The sequence below is a fragment of the Dipodomys spectabilis genome, unplaced genomic scaffold (genome assembly GCF_019054845.1).
Source record: "Dipodomys spectabilis isolate Male_0828 unplaced genomic scaffold, ASM1905484v1 ptg000146l, whole genome shotgun sequence".
Classification (NCBI taxonomy): domain Eukaryota; kingdom Metazoa; phylum Chordata; class Mammalia; order Rodentia; family Heteromyidae; genus Dipodomys; species Dipodomys spectabilis.
In genome coordinates, this window is record NW_024870823.1 from 952,103 (window position 1) to 977,342 (window position 25,240).

The 25,240-nt window shown below is 35.6% G+C and overlaps 1 protein-coding gene and 1 non-coding gene across 3 annotated transcripts in view; one reads left to right on the top strand and one right to left on the bottom strand.

The window, feature by feature from the left end:
- Gphn (gephyrin) overlaps positions 1–25,240 on the bottom strand; it is a 392,152-nt gene that overhangs the window by 209,998 nt on the left and 156,914 nt on the right. For both annotated transcript variants that reach the window (XM_042691808.1, XM_042691809.1), the window contains exon 4: positions 21,559–21,651. In XM_042691808.1, coding sequence (XP_042547742.1) covers positions 21,559–21,651 — 93 coding nt within the window. The remainder of the gene's footprint in view (positions 1–21,558; positions 21,652–25,240) is intronic.
- On the top strand, positions 15,325–15,431 carry LOC122118003. The gene has a single exon (XR_006149283.1). It is a non-coding gene; the product is annotated as a U6 spliceosomal RNA (small nuclear RNA).

Below are 25,240 nucleotides of genomic sequence, written 5' to 3' on the forward strand. Positions count from 1 at the left end.
AATTCACTCCCATGTTTTTACAGCATGGCAAAAATTGAGCATGATTAACTAAGTGTCAGTTTCTGTGTGTGTTAAGTTTCTAATTCAGTCTGATTTCTACCATTCTTGGTAAGTGAACAAAAGGGACAATTATTAGAAACTGTCTACATCTTTGAAAGTAGATCAGAAAAGAATCAGGACAGTAATATAAATGATTACATGGTAATCCCAGCAAATACCTTGGTGATCTCATCAATTGCCATGGATTTAAATTAATTGTTTATTGACCACTAAAAAAACTTTCTAGCACAATTTCTCTCAACTCCACATGCTTATATTTAGTAAAATTCAACATCTCCACCTGGTATCGAAAGGCAGTTGGAGTTTTCTGTGACTAAAGTAAAACTGATCTTTTCCATTAAATCTAAACTTTCCAAAGTATTCTTCATTTAACTAAAAGGCAATTTGTCCTTCTAGTTGCTCAAGTCAAATTCTGAATATTTTACTTGGCTTCTTTCTTTCTCTTATTCCATCTGTTACTTCTACCTTCAAAATACATCAACTGGAAAAAAATCAACTGGCTAGGTATGGCTTACTGGTAATTTTAGCACATGACAGGCTTAAGCAGAAGAATCAGAACTTTGAGACCAATATGGATACAATAATGAGACCTTGCTTCAAAAGCCCACATTTATATTATATATTATATATATGTGTGTATGTATATATGCATATATGTGTACAAATATGTGTATGCGTGTATCTTATTGTCTATACCTTACTTATCTGAACAAAATACTTGTTGTTTCAGGTACTCTAATTTTTTTTCTTAGTTATCTTATAACTTCCTAAGTAGTTTCCCTATTAAAATGTGAGTCAAATTATGCAAAGTCTTTGGTTTATTGCACTAAAGGTGACATACAGGTTTTCATGAGAACCCATAGCTTCCTCTCTTTCTTTCTTAGGTCTTGGTTCAACTGTCACCTTCTCTGATGGATTAGCCTACATAGAATGTTCTTTCCTGCCTGGACAATCCCTCATCCTTCATTGATTTATTTTATCCATAGAATTTTACATACCCAATAATATACATTTTACTTATTTGATTTCTTAAGGTTATGAATCCTCATTAAAATTCCATAAATGTAATAACTTTTGGTAATGTTAAGATAAAATTTTGGAACAATAGGGTGAACTCTGTAAAGGTAGGTAGGAACTTACGACTTCTTTGTTCATTGGTATACTGCCAACATCTTGAATAATACCTGATATATCTGATAGGCATTTGCTTACATATTTGAGTCTAGGAAACATACATTTCTTAAGGGACTTCTTTCTTGATCTCAAAATGTCAAAGCATTCTTCTGAAGCCCACAAACTTTTTTTTTTTTTTTTTGTTAGTTGTGGGGCCTGAACTCTGGGCCTGGGCACTGTCCCTCAGCTCAAGGCTAGCACTCTACCACTTGAACCACAGCACCACTTACTTTTTTTCTGCTTATGTGGTGCTGGGGAATCGAACCCAGGGCCTCATGCATACAAGGCAAGCACTCTACTGCTGAGCTACCTTCCCAGCCCTGCCCACAAACTTTTAAAGAAGAATAGATGCTACTAAGTAAGAGGACAGAAATGACTAAAGAGGTAGGTAAATATGGGTAAAATCCTGCCTACTATCTGTTTTTGTATGGCCTGTAATCTGAGAATGACCTTTCCATTGGAAATTGATTAAAAATAAATAAAAAAATAACATTTCATGATGTGAAAATTATGTGAAATACAATTTTAGTGACCACAATAAAGACATGCTGAAGCAGAGCCATGTACATACATTTATATGAATGCTCTGCTTTTCTGTCACAGAGCTGGCAGAATTAGGTATATACAATCAGGACCATATGGACCATAAAATCTAAAATACTTTCCATTTGGCCCTTTAAGAAATAAGTTTTCTAGCTAGGCCTGATGGGTTATGACTGTAATCCTAACTACTCAGAAAGCTGAGATCTGAGAATTGTGGTTTGAAGCCAGCTAGGCCATGAAAGTCTCTGAGACTCTTGTACCCAATTAACTACCCCCAAAGTCGTTAGTGCAGTTATAAAGCTCAAAGTGGTAGAGCAATAGTCTTGAGCAAAAAAGCTGAGGGACAGTGCCTAGGCTCTATCAAGCCACAGGACAAGCATGTGCACACATGCATACACATGCATACACACACACAAACACACACACACCTTTGTCTGAAGCTATTTATATGCACAAGACAAAAGTAGTCAATTTTGAGCAAATACATGTGTAACTGTCACTGTTGTTCATGATATACATAGAGGAAAGGAAATTTATACTTATGTACTTTTAGTATAATGTGAAAACATACTTTATTCCTTTATTATTTACTGACAGTGATAGTTATTCATCTATGTGGCCCAAAGAGCACTTCTTTTTTTTTTTTTTTAAAGAGCACTTCTATGCTGAGGAATAGCATATGGTATAGGTAAATCTCAAAAATGACAAAAAAAAAATGGGAATGAAAAAGAAAGTAAGGCCTACAAATAGAACTCACACTAAATTATCACATAATCACCAAACTTTTAACTGCTTGCTTAATAATAGTAGAAACTTTGCATGATGTGAATCTCTCTCCATCCATGAAGTTATTACTAATTGGCCTCATATATGGCTGCCTATATAATACAATCCTGAATCATAGTAAACAAGCTGTTAGAATATGACATATATTTATATAGTATTTGTATCTAAGGGATATGTTTTCTTATTGATTCCACTATCTACATTTTGTGAGCAAGTATTTAAAAAGTTATTAAAACCATATTCAAAATCACTTCCTAATAAAAGTGGTCTATCTTTTCCTTCTATAACTCTATCTAGGAAGAAGGAAGGAGGAAGGAGGAGAAAAGAAGACAGGAAGAAAGGAAGGGAGGAATGGAGAGAGGAAGGAAGGAAAGAAGGAAGGGAGGGCAGGAGGGAGGGAGGAAGGAAGGAAGGAAAGAAGGAAGATCAAAGTCCCTATGTGAAAAAAAATCCTAAATAGTAGCTTTTGTGCATCCCTAACTACTCCCAAGAACAAGTTGTTATAAAAGCCTGAGCACGTTGATCTAATTGTGCTCTTCCTCCTGTCTAGTAAGGTCTAGTAAGATCTCCAACCCTCACTTCTATGATATTCTTCATCATTAGGCCCTCACAAGAGGCTAAGAGCCAACTGATGTTAGATTCCTAGTCAGTGAACTAAAAAAAAAAAACTTATTTCTTTATAAATTATCCTATTTCACGTTTATTTTTATAGTAACAAAAAGAGCAATTACTTTATAGACTATAACTAGTCTATAAATTAACTATTCTTATAATTGTTATACTGAACATAAGAAATCTGAAGTATAGAAAATCAACTAAGTTGTTTAAGGACATATATTAGTAAAAAGTAGATCTGAGATTTAAGCCAAAAATAGTCTATGAGCCAGGTGCCAGTGGCTCATGCCTGTAATCCTAGCTACTCAGGAGGCTGAGATCTGAGGATCGAGGTTCAAAGCCAGCCCAGGCAGGAGAGTCCGTGAGACTCTTATCTCCAATAAAAACCACTAGAAAACCAGAAGTGGTGCTTGTGGCTCAAGCGGTAGAGCACTCGCCTTGAGCTGAAGAACACAAGGACAGAGCCCAAGCCAGAGTTCAAGCCCCACGACCAACTAAAAAAAAAAAAAAAGTCTATCTTTTAACTACTGTGTTACATTACTTCTGAAATGACCACAAGAACAATATTACCTAGTTCAGGGAGAATTTATTGTAATTTGCAACTATGTTTACTCAAGGTTTAATGGCTCTTTCCTGAAAGGGCACCATAAAAGGTAAGAACATACCCTGCTATACAGGAGGCAGGCAATGAAGATATACATTTAAAGAAAACTGAAGGTATAATGTTATTTGTGGGTTCTTCTCATAGAAAATTTCTAGTTTTGCCTCATTCTTAAAATTCTAACCTAACTGTAAGCCTAACCTATTGGTATCAATAATGGGATATATTTGATAAATGCATTCTTCTTTAATGTTAATCTCTGGTATAGAAGCTTTTCAAACAAAGACTATTACATAAAAGGCCATTTACAGCTCTCATGATGTATCTAACTGATTTATTTTAAAATAATGATTCCCCACCAGATCAATTATACAACTAAATTTTTTAATATATGAAATGTTGGGAATATCTACTTGTCTATCTATTCTACCCCCCTACTTACCTAGGTAATAAAAGTCTATGGCTAGTAAAAATAAATGAAAGTGAGAGCAAGAGGTCTTTAAAGGCAATGTAATATTCTATACAACAATGTCATGTAAATGAGGAACTAAGTTTCTTTTTTGTCCTTTCCTACAGGACACAATAAAGGGACAGTGGGTAGCAATTTATGGTTATAGATAGATGGTAAGCTTGATATGTTTGGGTTTTCAAATAATTAGAATTGTCTAAGCAATAAAGTTTTAGGTGAAAAAAGTAGTGATTGAGATATTCTGGCAAAAGCTAGAAATGACAAAAAGGCCATGCTAAGGCTTAAAGTAGGATGGTTTTTTATTTTCTTCAAACTCTGATACCGTGATTTCTCTATTATAAAGTTTATAATTTTATATATAATGCTAAACTAATTAGAGAAATAATTTTTTGTTGGTTTGGTTTTGAGAAATGTATTAACTGCTTTCCCTCCCCTGAAAAACAACAAAATTTGACTTGGTGCTTCTCCACAGCTTAAAATCTGTACTAAAATAATTGTGGTGATAGTTACAAGGTTCACAGATTAAATCAGGGCTTTTTTCTCCTGACACACCCAAAGATGATTCATGCATGCTAGACAAATATTTTCCTAGTGAATTAAGACACCTTGACCCTTGCAATCCCGGCAACATTAAAATTTTTACTGGCAACTCAGATGTGTTTACGTTCCTTTCAAACAAATCTTTAGGCCTGAGCCAGGCTTGGGTGGCTCACGCCTATAATCCTAGCTAATCAGGAGGCTGAGATCTGAGGATCAGAGTTCAAAGCCAGCCAGGGCAGGAAACTCCATGAGACTCATATCTCCAATAAAGCACTAGAAAACTGGAAATGGCGCTGTGGCTCAAGCGGTAGAGGGCTGCCTTGAGCTGAAGAGCGCAGGGACAGCGCCCGGCCCAGAGTTCAAGCCCCATGACTGACAAAAAATAAATAAATAAATAAAAGAAAAAAGAAATCTTTAGGCCTGAATTCGTTCAACATTTCTGGTACCAGGTTTATTTTGTTTAGATTTTTAGTGTGATCATTCTATTATGAGCACAAGTACTTTAGTAATGAGCTCAAGATAATGTCCAGGTTATTCATAAGTATTTGTGAAACTGAACAAAGAAAATGTTTTTTAGTAAACATGAAGTTATATGTATGTTTGTATTTGAATGCAGAAATAATCATAAGCCCTTGACACAAAGAGGGCTATTACTGTTTACCTGATTTAAACCTTATACAAAGCACATATGTATTGAAACATTACATAGTATCCTATAAGTTTAAATTTTGTGTTTTTATCGGTTTAAAAACTTAATTTAAACAGAGAACTATGGACAAAAATAATCTATCATTTCACACACATGAGCTATTTCAACTGAAATTCCAAGAACTGGAAGCTATAGGAATTAGAAAACTAAAACAAAATTCATAGGTCTAGCAGTAATAAATGGGTTCATAATTATTTTTATATCCAGAAATTTGTATTAAGAAGCTAGTTAATCTAAGCATACTAATAATCTGCATTCTTCATAGAGATTACAGAAATTCTTTTCATCTGTCTTACTTTTTCTTTAATGTATTCATCAGTTACATTTATTTTTAGCTCTTGCTTCTAGAAGTACAAGCAGATGTATTTGAGATTATCATATCTAATTAAGTCAGAAGCATTATTAATGAAAAAAGAAAAAATTCAAATAAAAATGAACACTATAAACATCTACAAAAATGACATTATTATATTGCATTGTTTACGTGTATTATTGTCACTTATTAGCGTAGATAATCATGGGCAAAACCATTAATCTGCCTCAGTTTCTGGTAATTTTGAATCTTAGATAAGCTAAAATATGCTTAAACAGTTGCTGACCAAGAATAGTATAATCTTAGCAACTGGGAAGCTGAGATGAAAAAATCATTTAAGTTCAGTTTAAGAGACCATCTAAGTAGTGTGGTGAAACCTCGTTATCAAATAAACAGATTTTATAATATGTATGTTGTTTTTTATTACTGTTTATTTTTATATTAGCATGTATTTATTGCACAAAGTGTTCCGATGTGGTACTTCCTTTTACATATATTTTGATTATATTTTGACTCTTTTTATTCTTTATCATCACTACTTCTTTCACCCTCTTAAGGTTTTATTATGCTATGTCCATTATATTTACCACTCATCAAACTTTTTCTTACCATCCATTGTTTCTCCAGGTATAGATTTCATAAATGAGAAATAATGTAATATATTTGTCTTTTTGCATTTGGACTGTCTTAACAAAATGATATCCAGTCCTATCCATTTTTCTGCAAGCAATATAATTTCATTCTACTTTATGGCTAGTACTCCATTGTGTATATGCACTACATTTCCTTTAATGATTCATTCATTCTTGGGCAGCTTTGATGATTCCATAGTTTGGCTGTTTTGAATAATGCTGCAATAAATATGGGTGTCCAAGTCCATATACTCTATGTTGTACACAATCCTTTGGATACATGACCAAGAGTATATATATCATATAGCAGTTCTATTCTTAGTTTCCTCAAAGTTTAAAGTATTAATGTCTTTGATACATTTTGAGTTGATTTTTGAAAAGAGAGCCGAAGGTCCAATTTCAGTATTCTACATGTGGTGTAGTCACTTTTGTGGAAGTGACTGTCTTTTCTCAATGTGTATGTATTTTTCTTCATTGTTGAAAATTGATGTCCATAGCTGTCCAAACAGATTTATTTCTGGGTATTTTCTTCTCTTCCACTGGTGTGTGTGTGTGTGTGTGTGTGTGTGTGTGTGTGTGTGTGTGTGTGTGTGTGTGTGTGTGTGTGTGTGTGTGTGTGTGTGTGTGTGTGTGTGTGTGTGTGTGTGTGTGTGTGTGTGTGTGTGTGTGTGTGTGTGTGTGTGTGTGTGAATAAAATGCTGTTTGTGTCATTAGGTATCTATAGTTTGAAGATAAAGATTGATACCTCCAACAGTGCTTTTTGCTAGAATTGCTGTAGCCTTTTGAGGTCTTTTATGCTTTCCATATACTCTTCACTTTATTTCTGCAATTTTTTTTTTTGGTCCTGGGGCTTGAACTCTGGCCTGGGTGCTGTCCCTCAGCTCTTCAGCTCAAGGCAAATGCTCTACCACTTGAGCCACAGTGCCACTTTCAGTTTTCTGGTAGTTTACTGAAGATAAGAATCTCATGGGCTGGGAAGGTGGCTCAGTGGTAGAGCGCTTGCCTTGCATGCATGAGGCCCTGGGTTCAATTCCTCAGCACCACATAAGCAAAAAGAAAAAACCCGGAAGTGGTGCTGTAGCTCAAGTGGTAGAGCGCTAGCCTTGACCTGAAGAGCTGAGGGACAGCGCCCAAGCCCAGAGTTCAGGCCCCACGACCAGACCCCCCCCCACCTCCACCCAAAAAAAAAAAAAAAGAATCTCATGGACTTTTCTGCCTGAGCTGTCTTTGAACAGAGATCCTCAGATCTCAGCCTCTTGAGTTGCTAGGATTACAAGGTATGAGCCACTGGCACCTCGCAAGTGTTTTGTAATTTTCATTGTAGTCTTTTACTTCTTTTAGTAACATATATTTTTGGGGGGGAGGGAGGAGGGATGGTCACAGGGCTTGAACTCTTGGCCTGGGTGCTGTCCCTCAGCTCTTCAGCTCAAGGCTAACACTCTACCAGTTGAGCCACAGCACCACTTTTGGCTTTTTCTGCTTAGGTGGTGCTGAGGAATCGAACCCAGTGCCTCATACATGCAAGGCAAACACTCTACCACTGAACCACCTTCCCAGCCCCAGTGTATTTTTGAGGCTACGTGAATGTGACAGTTTTTTGGTGAAGGGATTAGTTTGGCTGTGCATATGATTATTTTTCATATTACATTCATTATTAGTATATAGAAAGCTAGTAAGTTTTGAATGTTGATTTTATATTCTGGTTCTATAATGAAAATGTTTATCAAATGTAAGAGGTTTCTTTTCTTTTTTGGTGGAGTCTTTAGGGTCTTTTAAAGAGCAGGATGACATCATTTGCATATAAGGATGAACTAGGCCCCGAGAGGAGACTCCTTTCCAGGCTTTGCTTTTGTTTTAGGGATTTTAGGAAAAAATGAAAAAAAAAAAAAAAAACCTCTAAACAAGGTTAACTCGACCTTGGCTCCAACCAACCCAGTTCTTGGAATGGAAAGAATGCCTCTAGGTCCCTCTCCCTTTAACAACTTAACTCACCTTCATTGCTCTGTTAAGGACTGACTAACAGATAGCCAGTAATCTGGCTCATAGTGGCAACATCAGGAACTTATCATAAACTTTTTCACGTGTTTATGTTAAACTCCACTAAACTCCTCCTTTGTGTATGCATATCTTAAACTCTGCCCTACTGTTGAATCTGTGAGTCATTTAAACCAAAAGTGATAGGCTGGTTTAAACAGCCATTATGTGACAAAGTATAACCTCATTGGCCACCTGCATGTGGTCTGGTGTGACTGTGCAATCTTTTGGGTGTGTGACAATCTCATTGGTCACCTGTGTGACCAGGCTTGACCTTATGAATTTTGCCTTTAAAAATCTAAGTACGTGAGCCACTCGTGGTGGCAGTATCAGCTCCTGAGCCTGTGCTGTGGCCCTGGCCAGTCAGTGTAGGAACCGTCTCAATAAAGTTGCTTCTTTAATAACAACTTTGTTGTGGTGGGCTCTGTCACTCCGGACAACTAGGTGGGCTTGCCTGCCTGAGTAGGGGTCTTCCTACTACAAGAAAAATTTGACTTCTTTATCTATTTGTATTCCTTTTCTTTTTCTGTTTGTTTGTTTTTTTTTTCGGTCCAGTTGTGGGGCCTGAACTCTGGGCCTGGGCGCTGTCCCTCAGCTCTTCAGCTCAAGGCTAGCGCTCTACCACTTGAGCCACAGCGCCACTTCCAGTTCTTTTCTTTTTGCTTATGTGGTGCTGAGGAATTGAACCCAGGGCCTCAGGCATGCAAGGCAAGCGCTCTACCACTGAGCCACCTTCCCAGCCCCTCCTTTTCTTTTTCTTGCCTTGTATTTCTGAATAGCCAATTCAATTGCAACACCAAAAAAGAATAGAGTAGAAAATGGATTGTTACTGACTTTACAGGAAATGTCTAAAGTTTTTCTTTGTTTAGTATGACTTTGGCTAGAGTTTAAAAAATCATTTATAGTCATTTTATGTTGTTATGTTCTTTCTAATCTGTGTTTCTATAAGCTTTTTTTTCAGGTCCTAATTTCATCTATTTCTGACCTAAATGTCACTATTGCTTCCCAGCTACTAATTTTGGGTTTGACTTATTCTGTGTTTTGAGATGCATTTATTTGAGGTTTTGCTGATTCTTGGAATTTTTTCTCCTTTTATTTCCTCAAAGACCAACTGATCACTCAATGTGACTGCTGTATTTATTACATTTCTACTTTTATTCTATTATGATCTAATACAAAAGATTATTTTAATTTTGTTTTGCATTTGTTAAGACTTGATCTCTTTCTGGGAATGTTCCAAGGATTGTTGAAAAGAATGTGCATTCTGTGGTTATCAAGTGGATTATTCTGTAGATATAGTTAAATTAACTTGATCTATAATGTAATTTAATTCTGAAGTTGTTTTGTTCATTTTTTTGGGGGGGAATGACATCTACTGGTGAAAGTCAGCAATAAAGTCTTCATTGTAATTGCATTGCATTAATGTTCAGAAGTGTTTACTTTTATGAAATCATGTGCACTGATGTTTGGTGTATATGCATTTATGGCTGCTATGTCCTCAACCTTATTTGTTTCTTAAGATTAAGTTTGGTTTGAAGTCTATTTTGTCAGATGAGTATATCTACTTTTGCTTACTTTCGGGCTCCAGTTGCTTGTAATATTTTGCACTGTTTCACATTAAGACTGTGTTTGTCTTTGTCAGAGTACACTGAATGCAGACAACAAATGCTGTGTATTCATTTTTAAATCCAATCAGTCATTCTGTGTTTTGATTGGAGAACTGAGATCATAAAGATTCAGTTATTATTAACAGACATTTGGTAATTATTAACAGATGTATGATGACTTCTGTCATTTTGTTGTGTTTGGGATGTTCAATTCTGTCCTAATCCTCATTTGCTTTGAAGTAGGCCCTGAGAGGAGACTGGAGCTGGTACAGCTTCTTTCCAGGCTTTGCTTTTGTTTTAGGGATTTTAGGAAAAAATGAAAAAAACCTCTAAACAAGGTTAACTCGACCTTGGCTTCAACCAGCCCAGTTCTTGGAATGGAAAGAATGCCTCTAGGTCCCTCTCCCTTTAACAACTTAACCCACCTTCACAGTTGTGTTAAGGACTGACCAATTAACAGATAGCCAGTAATCTGGCTCATAGTGGCAACATCAGGAGCTTACCATAAACTCCGCCTTTTTCACGTGTTTTTGTTGAACTCCACTAAACTCCTCCTTTGTGTATGCTTACCATAAACTCCACCTTACTGTTGAATTTGTGAGTCATTTAAACCAAAAGTGATAGGCTGGTTTAAACACCATTATGTGACAAAGTGTAACCTCATTGGCCACCTGTGTGTGGTCTAGTATGACTGTGCAATCTTTTGGGTGTGTGACAATCTCATTGGTCACCTGTGTGACCAGGCTTGACCTTGTGAATTTTGCCTTTAAAAATCTAAGTACGTGAGCCACTCGTGGTGGCAGTATCAGCTCCCAAGCCTGTGCTGTGGCCCTGGCCAGTCAGTGTAGGAACCTTCTCAATAAAGTTGCTTTCTTTTGAGAAATCTGTTGTCATTCTGATGGCTTTACTTTTATATGTGATTGGATACTTCTTTCTTGGAGTTTTCAATATTCTCTCACTTCTGTATATTAAGGATTGAACAATAAACAGAATATGCTTTGGAGAGGTTCTTTTCTGATGTTTTTGTTGTCTCCACTCATCTGGAGGCCTCCCTGATGTTCTTGGCACTCTCCCATTATTGCCATCTTTCTCATTGTGTAGACACATCAGGCACAGTCCTCTGAGCAGGTCCAATAAGAGGCTGACCCAGCAGGTCACAGAGGATGTCACAGCCCTTTCACAAACAGCCATACAACAACAACTCAACTCACTAGCAGCAGTAATCCTCACAGCTGTTTGAAGGGAATTTTGTTTCTTTTTACAGGAAGAATGGTGTTTTTATGCTAATGAATTGGGAGTATTCCAAGAAACCCTGATCAGTAGCAGGAAAGTCTCCTGGACAACGGGAATCACAAAGGACATCCCGGTGGGATTTCCTTTCACAATGGTCCCCTGGATGGCCCCTCTACTATGACCTTTCACAGTCATCCTCATTCTCCTCCTTCTTGGGCCCTGTTTTCTTAAAAAGTTTTTCTCTAACAGGATGACTACCCTCATCCAGGCCAGACTAAGTCAAGGCTGTCCCATTATAGTAGCAATCCCAGGCTTCAATGACACTGCCCTACCCAATGCAGACCCAGACCCTGAAGATACTACCAGTCCCAGTTATTCCTTGATGCTCTACGTCAGCAGAAAGTAGTCAGAAAAGACACCAATGCCCCAAAGTGCTTATACCCCTCAAATGATGGGAATCTGCTGTTCTCATAACTCAATGTTGCTCTCATGGCTTGGCCCACTGACTACACTCCTGGTCCAGGGGGACCTTCCTGAAATTCTCTGGCTGGAGAATTTCTCCAGTCTAGAATCTTAATCTAAATGTGAAAGCCTACTTCCCCACCCCACCCCTCAGGTGACTGCAAGCAGGCCACACCTGGCCAACCCATTACACAACACAACAGGTTCCCTGAACTAGACCATTTCAGGCCCTAACCACAAACTCACAATGCACAACCTGAAATTCCTAGCAACTCTCCAGCTACCTGTGACCTTGCCCCCCACCCATGATGCTATAAGGCCTTCTACATATGTCTTGTGTGTCCTGACTCTCTTCAGGTCATCATGATGTCTCCTATTTAACTTTCCATTGAAACGGATCTGGTTGAGTTTAAAAAAAAAAAAAAAAAGTCTTCTTTACAGAGATGACTATTTCCTCAAGATTTGGGATTTTTTTTTAAGTATTTGATTGAAAATATTTTTATGACTTTAGGTTGCAACTTATCTCCTTTGTCTATGCCCTACAATTTGTAGATTGGTATTTCATTGGTGTTTCAGAAGTATTTTATATCTTGTCTATAGTTTTTCTTTATCTTTATATCTGAATGTTTCAGTTCTTCCATAATTGCCTTCTAGTCTTGACAGCCTGTCATCAACTTGAGTCTAATGGTACAGTTTTCAACATAAATACTGAGTTTTTCATTTTCAGAATTTCAATTTGATTACGTGTTTTTATTGAATTTCTTTTCATATCCTGCATTTGTCTTCCTTGCTTTATTCAAATGTTTATTTGCATTCTCTTGACTTTATTCAAGACTTTAACATATCCTCTTTAATTTTACTGATCATTTTTACAGTCTTTCTTTTAAAGGTAAGGTCATACACTCATACACTTCACTTAATCATCGATTTCATTCATTGTGAAGTGGACCCTGAGATGGGGCCCAAGCTGGTATGATTCCATTTTGAGCCTGCCTTTGTTTTAGGGATTTTAGACTTGATGGGCCTAGTTCCCAGTACGAAAAAAAAAAAATGCATCTGGTGCCCGTCCCCCTAACAACCTAACTCACCTTTGATTGTTGAGTTAAAGACTGACCTAAAACAGATAGGTTGTAATCTGGCTCCAACTGGCGACACCAGTTGCTTACTATAAACCTTGCCTTTTGTACATGCTTTGCCCACCAAAAGGTAGACCTCACCTTACCCACTAAATTTGCATGCCATTTTAAACCAAGGTGATAGGCTGGTTTAAACAGCCATTACAGACAAACTGTAACCTCATTGGCCACCTGTGTGTGGTCTGGTATGACTGTATAATCCTTTGTGTGTGTTACTATCCCATTGGTCACCTGCACGGGATCAGGCTCGACCTCATGGATTTTGCCTTTAAAAACCAAAGTATGTGGGCCGCTAGGGGTCGCAGTATCAGTGCCTGAGCCTGAGCTGCAGCCCTGACAGGTCAGCATAGGAACCTTCTCAAAGTTGCTTCTTTAACTTTGTTGCAGTGGGTTCTGTCACTCTGGACGACTAGGTGAGCTTGTCTGCCTAAGTAGGGGTCCTCCTACTACACATTGCTGTCCATTATTGTCAGATTTTTGGAGTTGAAGGAATCATACTGACTTGTATTTTTGTATTTTTTGTGTTTCTGTGATGGAACTTACATATCTGGAGCCATACTATTGGTTGGAAGTTTTATTCGCCTGCAATCTTGCAGTTGATGTATTTTCAGAATTCAGACAGCAGGGCTTATGGCACCACACCAGATCCTAGTTCTACTAAGATAGAGGAAAACTACCTGGACTAGCTTATAGTTCATAAATCCTTATACGGGTAGTAGTTATATGATTTCTGAGGGTAGCCTAGTTGAGGGTTAATCCTCTACTTCTATGCTTCTTTTGAAATATGTATACTGTGTCTAAGTGGCTCCATCCTGGCATCTTAGTAGATGATAGGGACTCTGGAGGTGAAATACCACTTCCTTACCCCCACCCTCTGGTGATACATGCCTGAATTCTAAGAAGCAGGGGAGGGGAATTGGACAGTAGGTTCCCAGACCTGCAAGACCTGTAACATGAACTCTAGAGACTCTTTCAACTCTCAAGCTCCCTGTGAACCTGCTCCCTAACCATGGCCCTACTTAAGCCCCTGGACATCTGACACCATTGGGCCATGCTTGGTGTCCTTTGACTCTCCTCAGGTTACCATGGTCTCCCTCTTCAACTCTCCATTAGAGCTGATCTGGTTTGTAGAGACTGTTTTCTGCTTTTTTCTTTATTACCCTTGTGGCTCAGTTTCCTAACAGTATTATTAAGTATACTACAGGTTGCAGGTTTTTTTTTTTTTGGGGGGGGGGGGAGGACATGAGTCCATTTGTAGCTGACAGCTTTCTAATAAAGACTTCAGGTTCAACCTCTCAAAATGTGTCTTACCATTGAATTCCCATACAATACTTTCACCTCAGAAGTTTTTCTTCTTTGTGTACTAGAAGCTACTAGGAGATAGGACCACTTCTTGACAAATAGTCAGTTTATGGCCCCAGGGGCAGAAAGTATTAGTGTCCTGCAAATGCACTGGATAGTGGAGTGAGCAAACACAGTAAGGAATTTTATACACTGGGAGTGAAAAATTATGAGACTCTGGTACTCTGTTGATCTGTGCTTTCAGACTCCACCAAACAATTCATCACTCTGTTGGAGATACGAAGGTGAGAGAGATGGTGTGATACCTGGTTTCAGTGATCATAAATATATTAGTCAATCTAATTTTAAATATCTGAAGCATAATGTTTTCTAGTATTTTGCTTTAAAATCACTTTTACATTGTTGAAGCAACTTATTTACAAAGAACAGGTTTCAAGATGTTCAAAATCTTGGTTCATTAAGATTAACTTTAATTATTATAAGTAACAGGTATTTTACTTGAAACAATTCTGGAACAATAAAATATTATTCATAGTATATTCTAGCATAAATATTATAGTCTCAGTATATTACATTTTTAGTGAAATAATCAAAAATTTCTATAGAATATTACTATGCAGCTTTAAATAATGCATGTTAATATTTTCTCTCAGGAACATGATAAAACATATTTTTCTTATGCTTCTGATAGACTAATAGACTACAAGTTTTTCTGATTGCTAAAATGTCTGATGCTAACTTTTAGATATACTTGTTAAATGTAAATTCTCACCTTCAAAAATGAAAAAATGCACATTCAATTAACTTAGGCCAATACTGTCTCTTCCCCAGTACTTCACAGTGTTCTTGATTTTAAAAAATTATTAAAAAATTATTTATTATCTTTAAGTTGTTATACAAAGGAGTTGCCATTTAGCAAAGAAGTTTATGAATACAATATACCTTCTTGTTTTCCAAGCATATAAGAAAATAATTAGTAGATGATGCATAGCAAATACGTGACACGCTACATGCAACTAAAAACTGAAAAATATGATGAAAAATTGATTGTAAAATGAATTCTTATAAACAGATTAGGGTTTTCTTTGTATTAGAAATTTGGCATTTTTGTATTCAGTTCGGCAGTATGTACAATAAATTTATAATGATATAGAGAAAATTAGCATGGCCCTTGTGAAAGGACAACACACAAATTTGTGAAGGATTTCACATTTTATTTACAGTCTAACAAACAGAATGTGAGAAAGCTTATTTTTTTTTCCTGAAGAATGTGGAGATTAAGGGGTGAGGATAAGAGGAATGAAGGAAGGACAGGTAAATCTAGTCATAATATTCAATGTATGTACATATGTAAAAGTGGAAGCAGGTAACTTGAGGGGATCAGTGGGATTGGGATAGGTTGGGAAAAGATGTTAAAATGAGTGACATTGATCAAGATGCATTGTACTCATAAATTGACATGTTTAATTAAAACTTTTGTATAATTACTTTAATAAAAAGTAGTAAGAAAGTAGACTTTTAAATGAAAAAATTCCAAATTATCTTAGCTTTATTTGTAGAAAAACTTAGATACTATTCTGTTGCAAACAAAACAAAACAAAACAAAAAACCTAGTAAGGGCATAAAGAGAATATGCCTTCTAGAATTCAGGCTTTTTCCTAAAACTTCATCTTTTCTTTGTAGCAAACTTTGAGAATTCCTCCCTTTTTAGCATTAGTCATTTTGATAGGTATCTGTTTACTTCCCTATTGAAACAACTATATGAATACTTTCAAATAAATATTACTTCTATCATGTATATAGTTTCCTGAAAATTTTGCTATTCCTTTTTCATGATTATTTCATAATGACCAATTATATCAACATATTTTTGTTAGAAGGTCTTGCTGAGAACAGCACCTTAAATACTTTGAAAGCAGGAATTTAAATAATATATAGTAATTTCATTAATTGTAAAAGCCCCAAATTTTACATTATATTTAGAAGAAAGGATGAGTACTTTTTGAATATGTTACACTGCCTATTGAGATAAAAGGGCAATGTACACCAATATGGTAGAAAGTATTCTTTCTCTGTATCTAAAACTAAAAAAAATTAGAAGGTTAACCTTACAATTCAGTATTACTTAAAAAAAAGGTAAAAGTCAGGAAACTTTAAAAATGAGTAAAATGAGTAAAATTATTGTCATCTAGTAGACTAGTTTTTCTTCAGAGTCATTTGATGAAGTAAAGTCTCTATAAATTATACATTTTTAGTTGAAACTCCTTAACATATTCATTTAAATCATAGCAGGCATAAATGGATGAATGTACTATGGTCTAACAAAATGTCACTCATAGGCAATGAAATTTAAATTTCAAATAAGCTTCACATCACAAAATATTATTCGATTTTTGAAATTTTAACAATATAAAATTGTAAATTCTATTCTTAATAGGCCATGTAAAAACAGTGATAGACTGGATTTGACCAATGGTCAGTCTGTTAATCCCTGTGATAATGAATTCTTTAGGTACACAAAACAGGTTTTATTCATTTTTAACACTTGTGTGCAAGCATAACATACTGAATGCTTATTAAAGAGTAAGAATAATCTGAATACATGTGGCTCATACTCATAATTCTAGCTACTCAGGGAGACTGAGATCTAGGATTGTGATTCTAAGATAGCCTGGGCAAAATATCTCCAAGACTCTTTTTTTTTTTTTTTTTGTTAGTTGTAGGGGCTGAATTCTGGGTCTGGGTGCTGTCTCTCAGCAATTCAGCTCAAGGCTAACGTCCTACCACTTGAGCTAAAGTCCCACTTCCAGCTTTAGTTTTTCTGATTATGTGGTACTGAGGAATCAAACCCAGTGCCTCATGGATGTGAGGCAAGCACTCTTTCACTGAGCCAACTTTCCAGCCCAAATAGCTTTCTGAATCAAAGATTGGCTATGCTATAAGAGTACACTAACGAGTGTGTGTGTGTGTGTGTGTGTGTGTTAGTCCTGGGGCTTGAAATTAAGAATTGGTGTGTGTGTGTGTTTGTGTGTGTGTTAGTCCTGGGGCTTGAAATTAAGGATTGGGCACTGTCCCTGAGCTTGTTTTTGCTCAAGGGGAGTGCTCTACCACTTTCAGCAACAGTGCCATATCTGGCTTTTTGGTTCCTAACTAGAGTCTCATGGACATTCCTGCCCAGGTTGGCTTTGGACATGATTCTCAGATCTCAGCCTCCTAAGTAACTAGGCTTACAGGTATGAGCCACTGATGCCTGACTACACTGGACTTTTAAATCTTCATGATCAGGGTAATATATTAGTATACAACCCTTGTTTCTGGCATTATACCTTCAGTGTATTCTGAAAATACTGAAAATATTTACCTCATAAAGATCAACTCACAATGTTTTTGTATTATCAAACAAAACTAATAGTTATATATTTTTGCCTCTTTAATTTTTTAGTTTCTTCTGAAACCAATAACTAAACTTTTGTTTTTAAAACAATAAAAGATCATTTATGTAAGTAAATGAAAATAATTTATACAGCAATGCTTTTGTATTTTATGGAATTTTACAACTACTAGTGTTTCAACAACACCAATGAATCAAATCAGAGATGTTCAACATATTCTTAAAACATTAATGTTTTCACATTAAACTAAAACTGTAAGAAGTGTGGATTGTGTATTTTAAATGCATTAAAAAATAAAGCCACAATACAACTTTACCAACATAGTTACTATAGGTATTTGAGACTATAGGATGATTTTCAAATAATCACAAAACTTTTAAGACTAAAAGCCTACTCAGTTTTGGGCACAATTAAATATACAAGGCTATGGTGATAAGACTCTTGCTAATAAGTAGCGCCCATGTCCCAAAAAGGGAAAAAAATAAAGAAAAGAAAAATATACAATAGCAGAAAATTCAAGATCATTGACTTATAAGGGATATTACTATATCAAAATTAAGTAATAATAATTTTAAAAGGCTGTGTAAGTTTCATGGAAATACTCTGAACCCTATTTAAGACCCACATTTGTCCATCTATTACATAAAAAAAAAATCCCCAATTATCAAACTTAGTAGCTGCATAGCAACTAGCAAAAAATATTTAACCAGTATGAGAAAACTCACATTAAATGCCAGTTTTCACAATAACCTTGGTAAGCAGGCATTGTTTTCCATTTTAAATAAAGCATGGGGTAGTTAAATGTTGTCTATTGTAGTAAAACAAAAAAATATTTTTTTGTCCCATGATCTTCACATAAAATTTTGAAAACCACCAGAATTTCCTGAATGATAGGTATTATGTTTTACTATCCATCAAAAAAAAATCCCCCAATAGCCTCAGGATAATTCTGGTCACCTAAAGCACCAAGACATTAGAGTTCAAACATTTAACCCCATCCATTAAGGGTCCAGGACTGGAGACTAAGGTGTACAAAAACTCAAGAAAAAGACTTACAGCTCTCAAACTGGCAAAAGCACTCAATAGCCAAAATGGAACTATTTTGAAAAGAATGTGGGACCTCTTCAAATTCTTCTTTCCATACTTTACCCATGTGACTTCTTTTTATTAATTTTATCTCTACAATAAACTGGTAATTGACTATCCCCAGAGGTTTGTGAGCCATTTGAGGTAAAATATCAAATCTGATAGGAGGAAGTTGTGGGAAATCAATAGATTATGTAACAGAGTAGGACAAAAGTGGAGGTAATCTGAAGTCCCAAATATGAGAATGGTACTTGAAGTTTACAGTCTATGGTACTGAGCTTCAAATCTATGCTGACCTTACTTCCAGGTAGCAATAACAGAACTGAATTAAAATGAAACAAAAGACATTTGGTACTCAGAGTGTCAGAGAATTTCATGTTGTGAGAGAATTCTATACATTTGTCATTAATGTGAGTAAAAACCCATCAATCATTATCTTGTTAGTGAGCAGTTGAGCCAGAACTATAATTTTCAGAGAAGTTTACATGTTCAGCCTAATATTGAAGCTCAAAGGATTCGGGATATTTGGTGATATAAATTTACTTTTCCACAAGTAAAAATATCATTTGTTTATAAATGCAATCTATGATAAAAATATTCTACTTTTCTGATAACATTATAAAAATATTAAACCATACTATTAATGGTATATAAAGGTCACTTATTTAAATGCAACACTCAAATTCAAAAATATGTCTTGGGGCTGGGAAGGTGGCTCAGTGGTAGAGCGCTTGCCTTGCATGCCTGAGGCCCTGGGTTCGATTCCCCAGTACCACATAAGCAAAAAAGAAAAAAAGCCGAAAGTGGCACTGTGGCTCAAATGGTAGAGCACTAGCCTTGAGCTGAAGAGCTGAGGGACAGCGCCCAGGCCCAGAGTTCAGGCCCCACTACTGGACCCCCCCCCAAAAAAAAAGAAAAAAAAGAAAACAAAAATATGTCTTTACATATGTAGTCAGATTTTTTTTTTTTTTTGGGTCCGGTCGTGGGGCCTGAACTCTGGGCCTGGGCGCTGTCCCTCAGCTCTTCAGTTCAAGGCTAGTGCTCTACCACTTGAGCCACAGTGCCACTTCCGGCTTTTTTCTTTTTGCTTATGTGGTGCTGAGGAATCGAACCCAGGGCTTCAGGCATGCAAGGCAAGCGCTCTACCACTGAGCCACCTTCCCAGCCCCCTGTAGTCAGATTTTTTATATATAAAATGAAACAAAACAAAATACAAACACTATTTCAGTCTATGGCTTCCTTCTCACTTGTACTTTTTCAGCTAGTCTCACAGTGTGAAAGAAATACAAAAATTGGCCAAAGGATCACTTCTAGTTAGGATCCAGGAAAAAAGTTAAAAATCTCCCAGTACAATGTTTGAATTGCTTTAAATGCAAATCTGTTTTATTTGTAGCTGTACTTCTAATATTAAAATTTTATATGGCTTACATAGGAAATAGTAAATAATTTACTACCTGTTTTATAAAATTTTATTTTCAAATCTTAGAGTAGTGGTTCTTCAAGTTCAGAAGTATGGTCTATAGACAAGAAACATCTAAAGAAGTGCAGATTTTCAAGACTCCATGAAGAACTGCTGAATTATTGATTGAGTGGAGTTTGACTGGGATACATTTTATGCATGTATGGAAAATGTCATAATGAAAGTCCCCCTGTACAATTAATACAACATGTAAATAAAAAGATAATAATAAAGGCACATTAAACACCATAGAATATGTAATAGATTGATAATATGTTTTTAAACAGCCTACAAAGTCTAGAATATATGTGTATATGTATGTGTGAGTGTTCTGGAATCCTTTACTGTATATATTTATTTCATTAATATGGTAGAGATATAACATGACCCTCATAGCTTAAAACATTAACACTCTCTTTATAGAAGAAATTGAGCAACAACTACTATAAAATACTACATAGTAGAAGCTCTACATATGGTCTACAGCAATCTGCATTTTAACACAACCTTAATCTGATCAGGCTGAAGTTAGAAAAGAACAATGCATTAGAAAAAGAATGACATGAATTATTTAAAGAATGTAAGGAAAAAGTATATAACTGAAAATAAAGTATAGATACAATAGTGTACTGATTTGAAAATAGAAGGATAAAGCTAACATTAAGTTGAAATTAAGCATAGAAATACTCTTGGAGAGCAAAGAAAAATATGTCATAAGTAGTAATTTAAGGTTTTATATTGTTCCAATATGACACTTGGAATTTATGGAGGCCTTTGAAACAAAATACAGACCTTTTCCTGTATATTAATGAATATTATTTATTTTTTATTATTCTCATAATTTCCTTGGAAAAGTAGGTGATTCTTGTGGTATAAAGCTCAGAGATTAATTTGCTTTTGTGGTTTATGAAATTCTACAATTAAGTATCATTCCCATTTAAAATTAGAGAAAAGATACTTTTTGATAATAGTGCTATAAAATTATTATAAATGTTTTATTTGCAATAATCTCATCCTCAAACCTATACTTTAAGACAAATGACAAGGAAACTTAACAAAGATGAACCATAACCAATTTTGAATTGTATTGACAAAATACATTAGACAGAATTTTGCAATAACATCTTAAGGTTTAGCTGCCACTATAGAAAATCAAGCAAAGGATTAATTTTTAGACCAGTTCAGTCTTCCTCATAGTCTACCATTTATAGTTAAGTTTAAAACAGTCAAATAACATTTTTCATAGTAATTCATCAGGAGTCAAACTTTTACATTTATATGACAGTAAAGAATTCTTTTCTCTGGCAAAATTATTTAAAAAAATATAAAAATTGTAAAGGCGATTAGAAATAACTTAAGTAGTGCACTCCTTGAATATGGCTAATAAAAGGCATATACTATCTTACCTCTGGAGTGACATCTCGTGGTGCAAATCCTGTTCCTCCAGTTGTTAATATCAAGTTAAGTTCCTTTTCATCACACCAATCTATTAGAGTTTCCTGAAAGAAAGTAACAGTATTTGTACAAGGAGAACTTGCTTGCTAAAAATAATCAAGTCTTATATGTTTCATATTGAACAAGTTAACACAGATTCTTCTCACATGAGTAATATTTTGAAAGACAATTCATGAAGAAGTTTCACTATTCATCAATTTGTAAAGCAGTTTGAGATATTTATTTTTATTACTGAACATGAGAATGAAAGCATCAAGTTGTTGAAAGTAATAAAACAAAAAATACCATAGAATTACAATTTTGTTTTATATTTATATGGATTACATGAAGTTCTTTTCAAACATATAAAGTTTACTCAATTAAAAGAATTGACCACTATCTACGATAATTATTTTCTTTAATAATTTTATCAGTCCTACTAACTATTCATGCTTGTTTTTATATGTAAGGAAATAGAATCATTCATTTTTTTTATTAGTAAGTTCCAAATGCTCTACCTATATATTCAATAGCTTGCAACCAAGAAGGCTAGACTTCAACTTAGATGTGTTGGAATCCCAACTTATGTTCTTGTTAATAGATCAACATTTTATGCTGTATTTCGGGTTATCTTAGAAAGTTTTATACTTTTCAGTATTAATTTTCCATGAAGTTACATGAGAAATAGCTGAGTTAATGTAGGGTTTGCTTCCTTCCTTCCTCCATTTCTATCTTCACTCCTCCCTCACACTAGTTCTCTGTATCTCTTTTTCCTTCCCTCGTCCCTTCTTTCCTCCCATTCTCTCTCATTATTGTTTTGATACAGGGATTGAATTTAGGGTATTGTAGATGCTATGTTCACATCACACCAAGAGATACCTGGAGACATACAGCATTGGGGTTTTAAAAATCTTATAATTCTATAATACAGTCAAACAACTAAGAACTTCTATTCAAAGAGACCATACTTAAGCGTGAATTCCACACCACTAGTTCAACTGTGCAGGCCCACAAAGATAGCACACAGCTTAAAATAACTTGTTCTGTAGTATTATTATTCAATATTTCTGTAAATAATTGGAAACAGTACAAATTTCTTCAATATTATAAGCTTAGCTATAGATTTAAGCATTTAGAAAGAAACATTTTCTTTTTCTTTTCTTTTTCTTTTTTGTCAGTTGTGGGGCCTGAACTCTGGGCCTGGGCGCTGTCTCTCAGCTCTTCAGCTCAAGGCTAGCACCCTACCACTGAGCCACAGCGCCACTTCTGGCTTTTTCTGCTTATGTGGTGCTGAGGAATTGAACCCAGGGCCTCATGCATGCAAGGCAAACTCTCTACCACCGAGCCACCTTCCCAGACCAAGAAACATTTTCTTATCAAAAGTTGTGTGAGGTACAGTTAGGTTTATAGACTTTTAAGTGACCTTAATAATCATATACTATTACAACTCAATGGTTTTCCAAAGCCTAAGGATTATTCCTTACCTACTAATACAGAATTCTAGCATTCCAGTCCCAAGTAGCCATGCACTTATTGTTTCATTAGTTTATTTACTTACAAAAAATATTTCAGTTAATATACTCATTTTGGCACTTAACTATGTAAAGGAAATGTAAAAATAAATAAGTCAAGTTTCTGTGTCTCAAGTTTTCACTCAAATAGAGAAGCAGTTTTCTGGAACTTTCTTACTTATAGCATGGACTGAATGCCAGCAGTATTATTATCACATGGGAGCATGTTAAGAATGAAGAGACTGCCAGGCAGCAGTATCTCACAACTGTAATCCTAATTACTCAGGGAGGCTGAGATCTGAGTACCACATTTATAGCCAGCCTGGGCAGGAAAGTATATGAGATTCTTATCTCCAATCAACCACTACAAAGGCCACAAGTGGAGTTGTGGCTCAAATGAAGTAGCCTTGCAAAAGAAGCTCAGGCTGAGTTCAAGCTGGGGGGGTGGGGGGAGGAGAGGAAGAGGAGGAGGAGGAATAAACAATCTAGCTACTTTGAAAATTTGCTGCACCAGAACCCAATTTTCAAAAGATTCCTTCAGGTATACATATACTTTCTAGTTTTGTACTACTCTGGATATTTTAACCTTACATAATCTTACCACACTCATTTTATTCTGTACCTAAAATATATCTTTCAAGTCTTAATATATGTTCGCCTCTACCAGAGGGGGTGTTATTGAAGACTTGTGTATAATACAGATTTATGAAAAATTTATATCTTGACTGACTTCTTGTTTCCCCTGACGTTCTCTGTGCAAGTGGTATATAGGTGATACATATATTCAACAGAGTATTATTCAGCTATAAAGAATAAGCAAAGGGCTGGGAATGTGGCTCAGTGGTAGAGCACTTGCCTTGCATGCATGAGGCCCCTCGATTCCTTAGCACCACATAAGCAGAGAAAAAAAATGCCGGAAGTGGCGCTTCTTAAGCTGAAGAGCTGAGGGACAGCGCCCAGGCCCAGAGTTCAGGCCCCATGACCGAAACCGCCCACCCCCCCCAAAAAAAAATAATAAGCAAAAAAGCTGAACCAGAACAAGGCCCTGAGTTCAAGCATTTGTATTTAAAAAGAAAAGAAGGATATTCACAACTACAACAATCATATTGAAAAAGATTAAAGAGTACTACTGTAGCATATAACAGAGACACATCGAAGCTACAGTACTGACATGATACTTTTATCATTATGAATCCAAATAAAAAAATTTAGTGTTTTTTGGATATTTTCTTGCTACCTGACCCATATATATTATGCTCTGCCTCAAATAAATTATGACCATACATTCTATCACTAATCATATACACTTTAGGCATATATTTAACTATTGTCCATCAGTCCTTTAACATATCTTCTTTTCTCACTATATAAACCCCATGTATAAGGCTTAAACTGTGTTTTCTATTTTATATACTATAAAAATTATCCATTTAAACTACACAGTCAAGTGATTCTCAGTATATTAAAGAAGTTGTGTAACTACTACCATAATCTAATTTTAAACATTTTCAAAACTCCAAAAGGAGACCCAATAAACATCAGTACCCCACTACCTCAACTGGGTAAATCCTAGAAATCTACAGTTTTACAAGTTGTTTCTAAGGATTTGTCTCATCTAGGTGTCTACAAGCACATGGAATCACAAAAAGAGTAATCTATTGTTTAAGTAGTGTCCTTTATCTGGCATGGTTTTAAACGTTTATGTTGTAGCTTATAATAGTACATCTTTTCTAAAATATTATTTGATGGTGATAAAATTATGTATATATTATACAACTTATGCTTAAGCTTTTTATTTAGCAGTACTAGAGTTTGAACTTGAAGCCTTAAGCTTACTAGGCAACCCACTTTACACACTCCACCATACTCCACTCGCAGCCCTTTTTGCTTTTTATTTTTTCTTTTTAATTTTAATTGTTGGGTGGTACTGAAGTATGAACATGGGTCCTATGTGTCCTTGCTAGACAGGCTTTCTACTATATGACTCACAGCTGCAACCCTTCTTTTATTTTTTGCTCATTATTTTGGAAATGGAGTAAGTAAACCTTTCTAGTAGGGTTGGCTCAGGACAGCAAGCCTCCAGGTCTCAGCAGCCTGAGTAGTAAGTAGGATAATAGACATGACCACTCGCACCTGCATGCTT